Raw genomic sequence first — 13,413 nt, 5'->3', positions numbered from 1 at the left:
ACTCCTTCCAAGCCATCTTTCATCTAACCAATTTTCAGTGATAATGGGATCCTTCAGGGCTCCTCTGTGGGATGGGGGAAGACCTACATCACTTGCTAAGTCTAAGGTAGATATTGAGTTAGTGAAACTTACTTTAAAGGCACAAAACCAGGACATCTGGGAGAGTTATTATGCTCACTGAAAATGTTACATGTCAATGGCTATCGATTCAAGTTCAAAAGAGAAATCATTCACCTTTACTACAGAATTAGAAACAGCCAATGCAACAGAAGTTTTTAAAAATTATATTTAATACAAGTGAATAGATTAGAAGATCTGAAATGTTATAAAGCAATATACACAATGAATAAATAATTTGCACAGGAGAGTCATGTCTACATTACATAACACTGTCTAGTATGGGAATACTTAAAAGTAAATCCAGTGATAATGGAGAAGGTCCATAAAAATGCTAACCTGTCTTCCCTTGTATGAAATTGTTCAAGTATAAAAATCCAATACAGTGTAAAATAGTATTCAATTTAGTTTAAGAATAAAAATTGCAAGTATTGCAGTTTCAGAAGAAAAATGTAAAGCAGCATTTAAAAACTACGTAAGAATAGTGTTAAACTAACGAATTACCAATAAATGAAATCTACACGGGCAAAATCAGAGGAAGCATGAAACTAGCAATATATCTTGTTTTAAAAAAATCTAAAAACTAAAATAAACTGTGTTAATGTAAGAGTACTCTCTTATACAGTGCACATATGAATTTAAATAAATCCAAGTCAACTTCTTTAGTTGAGTAGGTTAATATTTAATACGCTACATCTAGACCTACTAAATAATTTATGCCATGAGATGAATACATAATTTTACAGTGTCACATCTAAAGTTCCTTTCTTTAGAGTGCAGCATAGTAAAACTTAAAAATAAATATCTTAAATAGCATTACTATTAAGGCACAGTATAAACCACATTATCATTAACCTTTGAAGAATTGTAATCTCAGTAACCTCGTTGTCTCATGTACTGTAGTCACTAATAAATAGTTTTAAATATGACTCTGAAATATACTAAAAAGTGTAAAATTACTTAAAAAGGGAAAAAAAATAAATGTCCTTAAGACAGTTCTGCAAACTTTGCCTGCCTTTATTCATAAGCCACGAGTCGACACAATAAATAGAAAGAGAAGGCTGTTGTAGTAAAAGCCTGATCCTATTTCAGAATCAGAATTGCTGACACCAGCAGATACAAGTTTCCCAAAATTGAAACAGGATGGGGAGAGGGATTAGAATGTGACAAGCTCATCAAACAAGCACAAGTGATGTGTTCTTTCCAGAACTGTGTGTGTTATTGATTGTCTGTACAGCTGTTGCACCCATTAATTCCACATCACTTGTTCCACAGTTCCACTCATCCACAGGACAGATGAGAAAATAGCTTTGGTGCCTGTCCACCATTTTACCCACTGCCACGCTCCTAGATTGATTGTTCGATGCCCATTTTTGAGATAGTAAGAACATGACCTTCTGACTTGAAAAAAGTTCTATAGGCCTTAAGTGACTGCTAAAAATGACAATCAGTGCTTTCGCCATTTTGTTTGTAAAAAATCTGCTTTTAAATGTGATTCAAGCTACATATTGCTCGCTCTGTAGTCCCTGGTTCAACTAGATTCAAACAGCATTTTCTAACTTGTAAAAGGCAGTTTTGCTTCCCTGATACTATAAAAAGAGCAAAAATAAAAATCCCATTACAAAAGTGAAGTTCCGTTGTTACTCCTGGCGTCATTTCGTAGTGGCCTTTCATTTATTCAGGCTCTTTGGGATTGATTTCCAAAATTGTGCCCATTCCCCTCATTCTTACCTCTTTCTCATCTAGAACACTAACCAGAGTATAAAAAAAATAATAACTCTGCTTCACAATAGCATCGCTGTTTTTTTTTTTTTTTTTTTTTTTTTTAAAGCTGTTAAGTCAATGTTAATTCTCTTATTAGCTACTAAAAATTGGAAAATTGGGAGGGAAAGAGAAAACAATTCAACTTTGATCAGATGGCTGGTCTATTGCATTCGGTCTGTTTGCAGCTGCTGAGGCTGGTACTGGCCAAATGCTGCAGCAGCAGCAGCTGCCGCCGCCGCTGCAGCAGCTGTCCCAGGTGCCGCTGCGGTGATCGGCTGTTGGACTGCGTAGCCATAGCCCCCAGCGGTGACATATCCTGCAGCAGCTGGAGAGGCTGCATAGGGGTACTGGTCATAGGCGGCAGCGGCGGCAGCAGCGGCAGCAGCTGCTGAGTATTGTGCGTATGCAGCTCCAGTGTAATCAATGTAAGGGGTGGTGGAGGCGGCAGCTGCTGTCGGCTGGACATGTGGAATGACCACTCCAGGCTGCACAAAAGCCTGCGGATAGACATAGTGGGCAGGTATCCTGTTGAGAAATGGAAAACGAAGTCAGGCGGTCGTCACCTCCTATCAGTAGCATTTGTCGTTCAAAGATAAGACAAACTCAAATTTAGTGGTTATTATGAGCATAGGGTTGCCACAATATCCACTTTGTAGGGGTCCATTGAGAGTACTCGGGCAATAGCCAAAGTCACAGAGTGAGTGCCCCCAAAAGAACTGGACCGCAAAAATATGATGACACCCTCCCTGCTAGAATTTTCGTGTCTGATGATTTGGAGCCATTAAATACAGTTTATCAAGAGTTTGGAAAATAAATCAAAATTCGTGAGGGCCACGTACATAAGAGATGTTTAACAAGTGCTCAATTGCTGAAGACTTTGGAAAATTCTGTAATGAGTTCATAAAAGGAAAATGTTTCATGAAGTAAATAGAAAAATTCTTAGCCAAGAATACAGGACTCCAGAGGTAGTCCATCATTATTCACTTCTGTGGGGTGATCACCAGTTTGTCGAACGTAACATCGACGTTAACAAAGTTTGTATGTTTCTTATCATGGCAACCCTACTTGAAATTGCTATGCAGACTCAGCACACATTAATCTCTCTGCAACCTCAGTCACCCTTATTAAAAAATAATAATTAAAAAAGGAAGCAGGCGACAAAATAAAAAAAAAAAAAAGGAGTTTAAAAGTTCACAAGTGTGGTAAACACAGCAGAATCACACTTCTCAAACCAACTGTAGTGCAGCTCACTCTGCCACAAGAGGCTGTCGTGGAAAGCTACAAAAACGCTATTAACATTCATGGCAGTGATTCCCAAAGAGATGTGCAGCACACTTATTTTCTTTCTTTCTCTTTTTTTTCCCCCATAAAATTCATAAGGACACAACGGTCAACCAAACCTGTTTTGACTATCGGGCACCTGAGGGTCAGCCAGCTTGTTTATCTCTATGTAAGACAGACAGAAGGGGTTTGGGGGATGATGAGGTTGAGGGAAAAGGCAGGACAGGGAAGTACAACTAAATATTTCTAAAATTAACAGAAATTTAAAAGGTTCACATAACAAGAAAACTTTTTTTGCACATCTATGAACTCTCATTTCATCCTCCGAATCAGCAGAAAAACATTAACGTGTTATGTTTGAAATCTGCCCTATGCGTTGACATTTTGTACAAATCAATTGTATAATCATGTGTTATCCTGCAAAAGTTCAAGAAAGTCAAACAGAACCAAGTATCTTTTAAAATTATACATTCACAGATAATACAAGACAGACTCCAATGGCCTTACTTAAAAGTTAATGCAGTTAAAAAAAATAAATCACAAGAGGTATTTAAACAAAAAGTCCACACATCTCCACGCCCACGCTTGCGATTTATTACTGCCTGTTTGAAACTTCTTCTTTAAAATAATCTCCATCAAAGCCCCCTATAGTTGTATCTAAAAATATGACACTAGAAGGCTACGTGGTTGTTGGCAAGGCCAACTTATAAGAAATACAAGCACAAGGAACAATCTTCCAATTTCAAAGCTCTCAAAACAGAGAACAGCACACGTACGTTGTTCAGAAACACAGATTTTGCTTTGCCTTTTCAGAGTTTGACTGAAAGCACTCATTAAGGAACACCCATGGAAAAGATGAATTTATCACAGAGGGTAGTGGACTGTGGCCCCAATGATAAAAATACACTCCATTTTACCAGACTTGTAGATCTTTCCCAGTGCCCGGAGAAACGACGTCATCAAGTGTTTCTGAGGACACTCAGAGATGTTCTTAACTGCTTGTCAGAAACCAGGCGCGTGGTCATGCACACACTCAGAACTCTGCTGCACGTCAGGTGCCTGGCTCACTCCAGGCGACAGGTGTGGCTTTATGAAACGCTGTCCCTGGAGGCTGCCACATCTACAACGTGTAGACACGGCTAAGAGAGCCTACTCTCATGCCAGTTTACATGTGGTGACGGACAGCAGGGGCTGCAACCGGGCTATTTTTGATTCTGTCATGCGACAAGGGTTTCCAGTGGGTGAAATGTCTTTATAAGGCCAAAGTAAAACATCTATCAGCTACAAAGGCCAGCCAGTACGGATCTCACTGACACTGAAACCTTAACCCCTTGTGCTCCCAACGTTCCAAGAACAACACTGCAGGTGCTAGGTTTGTCTCTCTGAATAAAGGTGTTCACTGAAAATGTTTAGCTCACAAAAAGGCGGGGGAAAGCGTTGTGAAGAATGCATTAAAAGACAGGCAAGGTTGCTTAGGAGGCTCTAGCTCTGCATTTACTATGCATTAAGAAATAGTTTGGATGTCACGATATCAAACAATGAGAATATAAAGTTAGTTCACTGGATCATCAGACTTCTACGTGAAGTCTGGCAAAGGTTAAAAAGACATCTGGAGGCCGGGCGCGGTGGCTCAAGCCTGTAATCCCAGCACTTTGGGAGGCCGAGGCGGGTGGATCACAAGGTCAAGAGATCGAGACCATCCTGGTCAACATGGTGAAACCCCGTCTCTACTAAAAATACCAAAATAAATCAGCTGGGCATGGTGGCGCGTGCCTGCAATCCCAGCTACTCAGGAGGCTGAGGCAGGAGAACTGCCTGAACCCAGGAGGCAGAGGTTGCGGTGAGCCGGGATCGTGCCATTGCACTCCAGCCTGGGTAACAAGAGCGAAACTCCGTCTCAAAAAAAAAAAAAAAAAAAAAAAAAGACATCTGGAAGGCAAATGAAAACTTAGAACACTTTAAGGCTTAGGGAAAAGGAGAACCCAAAACCTAAAATATCCTGGTTCAGGAAGGAAGGCAGAATTGGACTAAAGGTTCAAGCAGCACTTTGGAATGAAATCCTGAATTAGGAATTATTTTTAATGGTCTAAGAAACCCATGGAGGTGATCTGGGAATCTCTGCCCTATTGGATATCTACCAATGTCCTTTCCTTCAGTCAACCAAATATGCATGCTTAGCAGTTAGAAAAGCAAAAGCACAAAGCAGATACTGCTAGTAATTTTCTTTCTTTTTTTTTTTTTTTTGAGAACGAGTTTCACTCTTGTCGCCCAGGCTGCAGTGCAATGGTGCCATCTCAGCTCACCGCAACCTCTGCCTCACGGGTTCAAGCAATTCTCCTGTCTCAGCCTTCTGAGTAGCTGGGATTACAGGTAACCACCACCACACCGGGCTAATTTTTATCATTTTTAGTAGAGACGGGGTTTCACTGTGTTGGCCAGGCTGATCCTGAACTCCTGACCTCAGGTAATACACCTGCTTTGGCCTCCCAAAGTGCTGGGATTACAGGTGTGAGCCACTGTGTCCGGCCACTTCTGGAAATTTTCAAAGAAAATTTTAATTGACATCTCTCTGACTTTTGAAGCAACATCCTACCTGGTTTCCTCTTCCAATCTCTCTCACACCAACTGATGACAAAGTCTCCATCTTATTCACTTGCTCAAAGTAATCCTTGGCCCCTAACAAACCAAACTCAGTGCTATTATCTTAAGCCTTGGCATTCTGGGCTGAAATACCCAGACTGCCTCTGGCTCCAAAATGCCTTTCTAGTATTTCCTTCTACCTTTTCTCAAACCCAGGACAGCTGGGCTGCTTTATGTTTCCTGGACAAGCTTCACATGCCCAGATCCTTGCCCTTTATTCATGTCATCCATCCCTCACCCAGATGCTAATCCCCACAGTCTTTACCTGCTGAAATGCAAATCCCATCACTCTCGCTCTAGATAGCACTCACTACGTGTAGAGCCCTCAGAAATGTGCTGTGTCTTTCAGTCTCATATTTTTCTTTTTTTCATGCTATCTTAACACAGCCTCATATTTTGTGTATGTGAAATGGACCAATAATCTCAACCCTGGGTGGCTGAGCATTAAATAAAATTACCTGTGGGGAGAGTCTACAATGACTAATGCAGTAGGCACTCAACACAAGAGTTCCCTAGCCACCACCATTCTTTAAAATCTAGGTCAACTTCTACCTCCTTCATGAAGACTTCTGAGTCCCAGTCACTGCCCTGATGTCCCTCTCTCTTATCTGAGGCCACATGGACAGCCCTTCTTGGTGCTTATTGGCTCTTACTGGATTATGAGAGAACAGAGTTTTGTCTCTTGGGGCTACAGCTTGACAAAGGGGAGAGAACGCGGCTCCAGAGGTCAGGTGGACCATGATTCTGAACCAAGAATCAGACTCTAGCACTTAACAGTCCTGTGATTGGTAAAAGTTAATTAACCTCTCTGCGTCTCCGTTCTGTAAAGGATATTAACAGTGCCTTCAACAAATACTGTGAGAATTAAATTATATAATTTATGTAAATCCCTTATTATTACAATACACATGGCAGATGTTTGGTGAGTGTAAGTTACAGTCCCTCCTGCTCTCCTTAGTGGACACCATAAATACTAAGCACAGCATTAGCACACCCAGCATAAAACTGAGCACATACAGGGGTACCGAGTAAATTAAGTGTATGTTCAACCTGATCTAAACTAGCCCAGAAATTTCTGCTCACAGATCTGTAGCCTCCCCTAAATTTTCAATAAGGAAATGTTTCTTTCAAACATAAACTACAAAATACTGTTCAGCAATCCACAAGTTTTTCTGTATCTGCCCACTGTGCTACATCAGAAACTCCTTTTAGGTCAGGGTTTTGCCTTCAGAGGCCCAGAGTCACCTGGGGGTCATTTAAGGACCACATTGAAAAGAACAATTCAGTTACTGGCATTTCCAATAAGTGAAGTCAAATTTGAAATTCTCAAGCTTCTTTCCAGGCCTAACATAGGAACATGTAGCATTCCAACAGAATTTAGGATGACCAGGTGTGATTTGTTAGGTAGAGACTCTGAAATTAGAGCAGTGTTGAGAACCTCTTAAAAAAGAAAGAGAAAGCTGGCTTGGTCCACCTGGAATGCTATCCACTTCTAATGAGAATCTCAAGTTCGAACAATTTATGCACACAGCAATCATCACCATCCTTTATAAAAACAGTTAATATTAGAAGAAGTGAAAAACAAAAGGTTGCTATCAAAACACACCTGCTTTCAGATTTCCCTATGACCATCTTACACTGGTAGTTCTAATTTTCCTGCATTACCTTCTTTCTTAAGGACTGATCTATAAAAACTTCCACAACCAGTCCAAATTCCCATGTCCAGCTCTCAAGACCCACCTTAGTCTGGTTTCTCCACTCACTTGAGTCTTCTCTATGCCTCTGCCTAGGCTCACTCCATCCTATCCCCTCCAGACATATCCAGTCTTCCTTTTACCTGCCTACGACACACCCCGTGGTACAAGTCTAGGGCAAGTGTTCCTGCCACACGCACCACAGCCTTATTGAACTCCTCCACCTCATCTGTTTTCTTGCTACTCTGAACTCCTTTTGTACTTGAAACAATACCACGTCATTTAGCAATTAGTAATTCTTGACTCGTTTTTGCATGACTTTTGCTTCCCTAACTAATGTGCAATTCCCTCATTTTGCATCACCCATTGGCAAGGTGAAAAAATAAACACAGGTAACTACCTGTTGATTCAGTTTTATAACTGTTTCAAGATTACTGGTGTGAGCTCACCACTAAGTTCACATCACATTTCAGATATATGCTGTCCTCCCTCATCCCACCTTAAACGGATAATCTAAATGAATTACCCACAGAAATAGCTGAACCCATCAACCCACCATGTGTTGTCAGCATCTGGGTTGGGTTGGATGGGGTTTTTAATAAATAGCTATGGACATAGGAAGATCCTTTCTGATCATATTGAACAGAAGACCCTTCCACAGCTAAAAATAAAAAGCAAGAGCTGGCAGTAACAGTGAGGTACTGAAATGTTTAAGAGAGAGTTATAAGGAGGTGGTCATGGAAAATATGACTCTCTAGGTCCAGTGATTGTTATTTTCCTTTCTAAATCTATTCTTAGAGACACATGGTAGACATCTATCTATGTAGACAGAGTCCAGCCTTCCAGGTTACACAGGTAGACGTTTAGGTCCTAAGCTAGAGAAGAAATTATTATTGAGGGTGAAATACTCTTTCACAACATGAACATTTAAAAAGAAAACTTAAGTATCCAGCGTTAGAGTAACAGGAATGTTGATCAGGTAGAATACAGACAAAACAGAGTCTAGTGTCCAGGATAAACTGAGGCAGAGGGTGATCTCCAACCCATATAACCTCTGAATGGAAGAGAAATGGGATCTTGGAACAGGAAAACTGGTATAATCACAAGACCCAGAGACAACACAAATATGAGCAGCTGCTCACCTGAGTTAGGTCTGAAAGGTGAAAGTTAGTGCTATGCTACTCAAAACAACTGGCTCCTGTTAATAAAATCTGATGAGAGTTGTTGAACCTTTAAATTAGATGGCCTAAAAGTGGGTACACATTGCAAAAGAAAGAACCCCATTCCCAGAAAATTTCCCATAAAACAGAAACTTAGGACATGCAAGCAATGAATCTGTATTCTGACAAAGAGAAATCACACAATTTAGCACTCACTACAAAAATATGGTTAAATAGAAGTCACAGGCTACAGCTTTAAAGCAAGAAAAAAAAAAAGGCCCTTTGCTTCCCATGGCAAAGTCAAAAGTCAACACTCCTCAACACCACCACCAAAACCAAAACGCAAAGAACCCCTTCCCCGAGGAAAAGAAAACAGTTTCACTACAGCTCTTTTCAATTAAGTAAAAAGCACACAGTTTAGCTATCAACACCACTTCATTACTGTAATAAATAAAATAAAGCACACCAAGGGCTATTGACTATTGTGAAAAATAAAAACAACAACACCAACATCCATGCATCGTTAATCACCATCTGAGCTTGTGTGTCTGAGTCTACTGGTTACAGAGTTTAATTCCAAACAGAACTATTCCACCTCTTATCATGGTATCCTTCTGATCAGTTAGCTTAACTGTATACGAGCCCTGTCAGGTTAGAAAGAGATAAATAACATTGAGTCAAGTTGAACAGTAGTAATGGTGATGGGACACAATCGTCTTGTACACAAGTCATACCTGGTATTTTTGTTTTGTTTTGCTAATCATAAGCTCAAAATTTGTCTCGTTTGGAGGCTGCATACTTGGTCAGATAACTTGACTCATCTAAAAATATTTATAGTATCAGCATTAAAAATGCACAAATATATATAAAATGGTATAAACAGGAACATTCTGTGACATGATGATCTTATCTGTATATAACAAAGAGGCAGGTTAACAATGATAGTCATACTGAAACTTAAGAAAGCCTGATTAATCAACTTACCCGAAAGGTCTTTGTATAAGGGCTGGATGAAGCTGTTGAACACCAAAGGCAAAACCTAACAATAAAACATATCACATTCTTTATTTGTGCATGATTAGGCATTTATTACTCCTACATGTAAAATGCAATCACAACTTTCACTCATAAAAGATAATCGTTCTTTTGCCACTGTAAAGAAACTATGTATGTATGTATATTTTTAAAGTCAGTTTTATAAATGCTATCACTGATTCTAAAGAAAAGTTTTAATATGCGAAAAGTGGAAACTTTAAAAAAATCTGCAAAGTTTAATTGACAGATGCAGAATCAGACCTTGGGAAAATGTTCATGAAATAAAATTGAGAACTGCAGGATTTAACAATGAAGTTACATCTCAAATACAATTTTGAACCGCAATCTATGAAAAGTCTTTGTAATTTGGAACATTCTGGGATGCTTCAGACAATGCTCTGGAAGATTATGGGTTTTACAGTTTAAAAGTATTAAAAATTCACAAAAAACACAAACTCTCCTTTTTTTTCTGGATAGGACATACCTACAACATATTAGACAATTTTTTAAATGCCCATGAATATTTGTACAAGCACTTACTTTCTTGACAACCTAGTTTCCTTTTAAACCTGTTTGGATGGAAGTAAATTTCAGATAGAAAGGCTTAGGATTGAAGAGGGCACAATTTAATCAAACAAGTAAAGTTGCCTGTGCAAGGAAAAGATTACATTTGCTTAATAATCAGCTGTCAACTGTTTTCTCTAATGCAAAGGGCAGTCTTGTAAATAATCCCAGAGACCATGTTTTCCCACAGACAAAAAGCTGCTCCCTTTCGGCAACTCCTAGCTGTGTGACTTAAACTACTTCTCATCCCTAAGCGTCAGTTTCTTTGTAGCATAGGGTTCTTGGGTAGGTGAAATCTCTGTTTTCTTTGATTGCTAATACTCTGATTTATGTGAAAGCTTTACCATTTGGAGCTGAGCAAGGTGGCTCACACCTGTAATGCCAGCACTCTGGTAGGCTGTAGGCAGTGGATCACCTGAGGTGAGGAATTTGAGACCAGCCTGACCAACCCCATCTCTACCGAAAATTCAAAATTAGCTGGGTGTGGTGGCTCATGCCTGTAATCCCAGTTACTTGGGAGGCTGAGGCAGGAGAATCACTTGAACCCAGGAAGCAGAGTTTGTAGTGAGCCGAGATCACAGCATTGCACTCCAGCCTGGGCAACAAAAGCGAAACTCCACAAAAAAAAAAAAAAAAATTAAAAAAAAAAAAGGCTTTACCATTTGGACATAACCCCTACCCCTTATGCTTCCCTTTGGTCCATATTCAAGTCAGACTGCCTGCTCTGAGCACAGTGCAACTAGTGCTAAAAAGAGAGACACCACTAAGTGGGGAAGTATATAGGAAGTCGACAAATTTGGCCCCATATAATCCACATGTGAATTACCTACAGGTGGCTAAAAACTGGAAAACTAAGAGCAAACTAAAAATGTATGTCATATAGGAAACAGGTGAGTCATGACTAACTCTTCTTCCTGTACGAACTTGTTCAGACCCTCAAGATCTATTTTTGCACACAGGTCCATTTCCAGCCCTGAAAGGAGTATTTACAACTCTCATTTATGTTTAATGCCTGGGTAGAATAACAAGCCGGTGGTGGTTCACGTTTACTAAACACATTTACGGATACTCAAGGAGACAATGTCTTCTAAATTAAGAGAATCATCCCACCCCTAAGTGGGGGGGTTCTCAGAGAGAAGGGTAGGGGAGGCAGGTGTTTCTCACCTGGTTGCATGATCCTTGGTTTTGCTCCCAAGTATGCCAGGTTCACGTTGGCCTTCCTGCCATCAATGATGGGATTGGGATCCTTACAGGCCCTTTCGGCAGCAGCCCGGTCAGCCATGGTGACCTTAGCAACATACACACAGAGACATACATACATAACCTCTAAATTAACCCCTGAAGGAAATCAAGACACACTGGGGAAGTCATTCATGATAAAACTGAGACCAAACTTTTTTTCTTTGCTTTTCTTCTTTTGGCTGGACCCTCCTCCTTGATCTCCCATTTTAAAAAGACCGGGGGCGGGGGGCGGGTAGAGGAAGGAAAAAAGAAAGCAAGCCTCTATCTCCGCCCCCCCACCCTCCCCCCCCCCCGCATCCCCCAAAATCTTAATGGTGCTAGTAGGGCCTAGCAGAGCTTTGGAAGCCTAAATTCTTAAAACGCTAGATCCTCCTTCCCCCGACTCCCCCGCCCTCCAGGTCCCTAACTCGGCCTCAGAGTCTCTGTTTTCTTTAAAGAAAGTCCAGCCTCACAACCGCCCAGCGCTCCCAAGCTCCCGAAAACACTCCCCAACGACAATAGCTATTGTCCTACTCTGGGGCTCCCTGCTCGTCGGCAGCTCAATTTGCACTCTGAAATCTCTAGGAAGCTTAATATGCTCTGTTTCACTTAGGCAAAGAGCCCAAAGATCATCCTTTAAAGTGCCTACCTTTGCCATTAAAAGGCGGGGGGATGACCCCAGGGGGAACAGCCCCAGACCTCGTGGGGTGTCCCCTCCCTACCCCAGCCAGAACACCAGACGACACACGCATTTTTTTTTTTTTTTTTTTTTTTACAAAGCAACAGCACGTTTAACAACCGGCCTCCAACCCGAGAAGGCAATTGTGCGTGGTTAGGACCCCTCCCTCGCAATCCTCCGCACCCCAAATCCAGCGGTCATTACAGTTCTCTCCTTCCACCCATGCCTTGCCCCGCCCGGCCCCCGACCTCGCACGGCGCGGGGTCTTCTCCGAACCCCGCGACGCGGGCACCGGCCTCTCCCCTAGCAAACTTTCTGTTCACCCGGGAGCGAAGGGGCAGCGTCGCTCACCCCGCGGGGCCCCTCGCTCCAGGCTCCCGATGCTCCCGGCCAGCGCCACTCCATCCCCCACCCCCGCACCCCCGTCCCAGCAACTTACAAATCCGTAGCCCCGGGACTTGCCCGTCTGCCGGTCGGTGATGACCACCGCCTCCTCGATCTCGCCGAAGACCTCGAAGTACTTGCGCAGGCTGGCGTCGGTGGTGTGGTAGGGCAGCCCCCCGACGAAGATCTTGGTGTACGTGGTGTCCTTCTGGGTCGTGTGCATCTTCACGCCCGCCCCGCGGCTCGGGCTCCGGCTGCGGCTGCGGCTCGGGCAGCGGCTGCGCCTCCTCCTCCGGCTCCGCGTCTCTCGCACCCTTTCGCGGCCGCCGGGGGCCGAGGGCGAGCCCGGGGGCGAGGGCGGCGGCGCGGCGGGGGCGAGCGGCCGTGGGCGGCCGGGGGCGCGGGGCGCGCGGCTTCCGAAGTCGCCAGCGGCCCTGGAGACCCGACTGGGCTCTCTGCTCCCGCCCCCCCTGCCGGTCCCCGCACGGGTTCTCCGGATCGTCTGGATTAGAATCCGGCTCTGTAGAACGTGCGGGCGCTTTCCACTCACCCGGCGGGGAGGCCAAAAATAAAAAGAGAGGGTTGTCCTCGAGCGAAGAAGGGGGTGCTTTCGAGGTAGCTTTTTCTTCCTTGGGAATCAGGTGCCTCAGGTGGGGCGTGGGAGGGTCGGCGGGGAGAGCGTCCGAGCGCCGAGGCGGGCGCGGGGCGCAGTGGCGGCGGCGGGGCCGGGGGCGAGGGACTCCGGGCGGCTCCGGCTCGGCGCTGTCCCTCCCGCCGCGGAAGCTGGAAGACGAGTGGCGAGGACGGCTCTCCACCTCTCGGCTCCCTTCCCCCGCGGGCCGGGGGTCGACGCCCGGCTGGGGAGGGGGGCGGG

The 13,413-nt window shown here is 43.3% G+C and overlaps 1 protein-coding gene across 1 annotated transcript; it reads right to left on the bottom strand.

The window, feature by feature from the left end:
• Positions 1–272: 272 nt before the first annotated feature.
• RBM24 (RNA binding motif protein 24) lies at positions 273–13,174 on the bottom strand. Its single transcript, XM_003927325.4, has 4 exons — positions 12,595–13,174; positions 11,420–11,543; positions 9,641–9,695; positions 273–2,406 (listed from the first exon to the last, which is right to left on the bottom strand). The coding sequence occupies exons 1-4, from the start codon at positions 12,760–12,762 to the stop codon at positions 2,043–2,045; spliced, it is 711 nt and encodes a 236-aa protein (XP_003927374.1). The 5' UTR covers positions 12,763–13,174; the 3' UTR covers positions 273–2,042.
• Between the last annotated feature and the right edge of the window lie 239 nt (positions 13,175–13,413).

This window comes from Saimiri boliviensis, chromosome 4, assembly GCF_048565385.1.
Source record: "Saimiri boliviensis isolate mSaiBol1 chromosome 4, mSaiBol1.pri, whole genome shotgun sequence".
Lineage (NCBI taxonomy): Eukaryota > Metazoa > Chordata > Mammalia > Primates > Cebidae > Saimiri > Saimiri boliviensis.
Note: the sequence above shows the minus strand (reverse complement) of the source record. Positions and strands in the feature narration are given on the sequence as shown.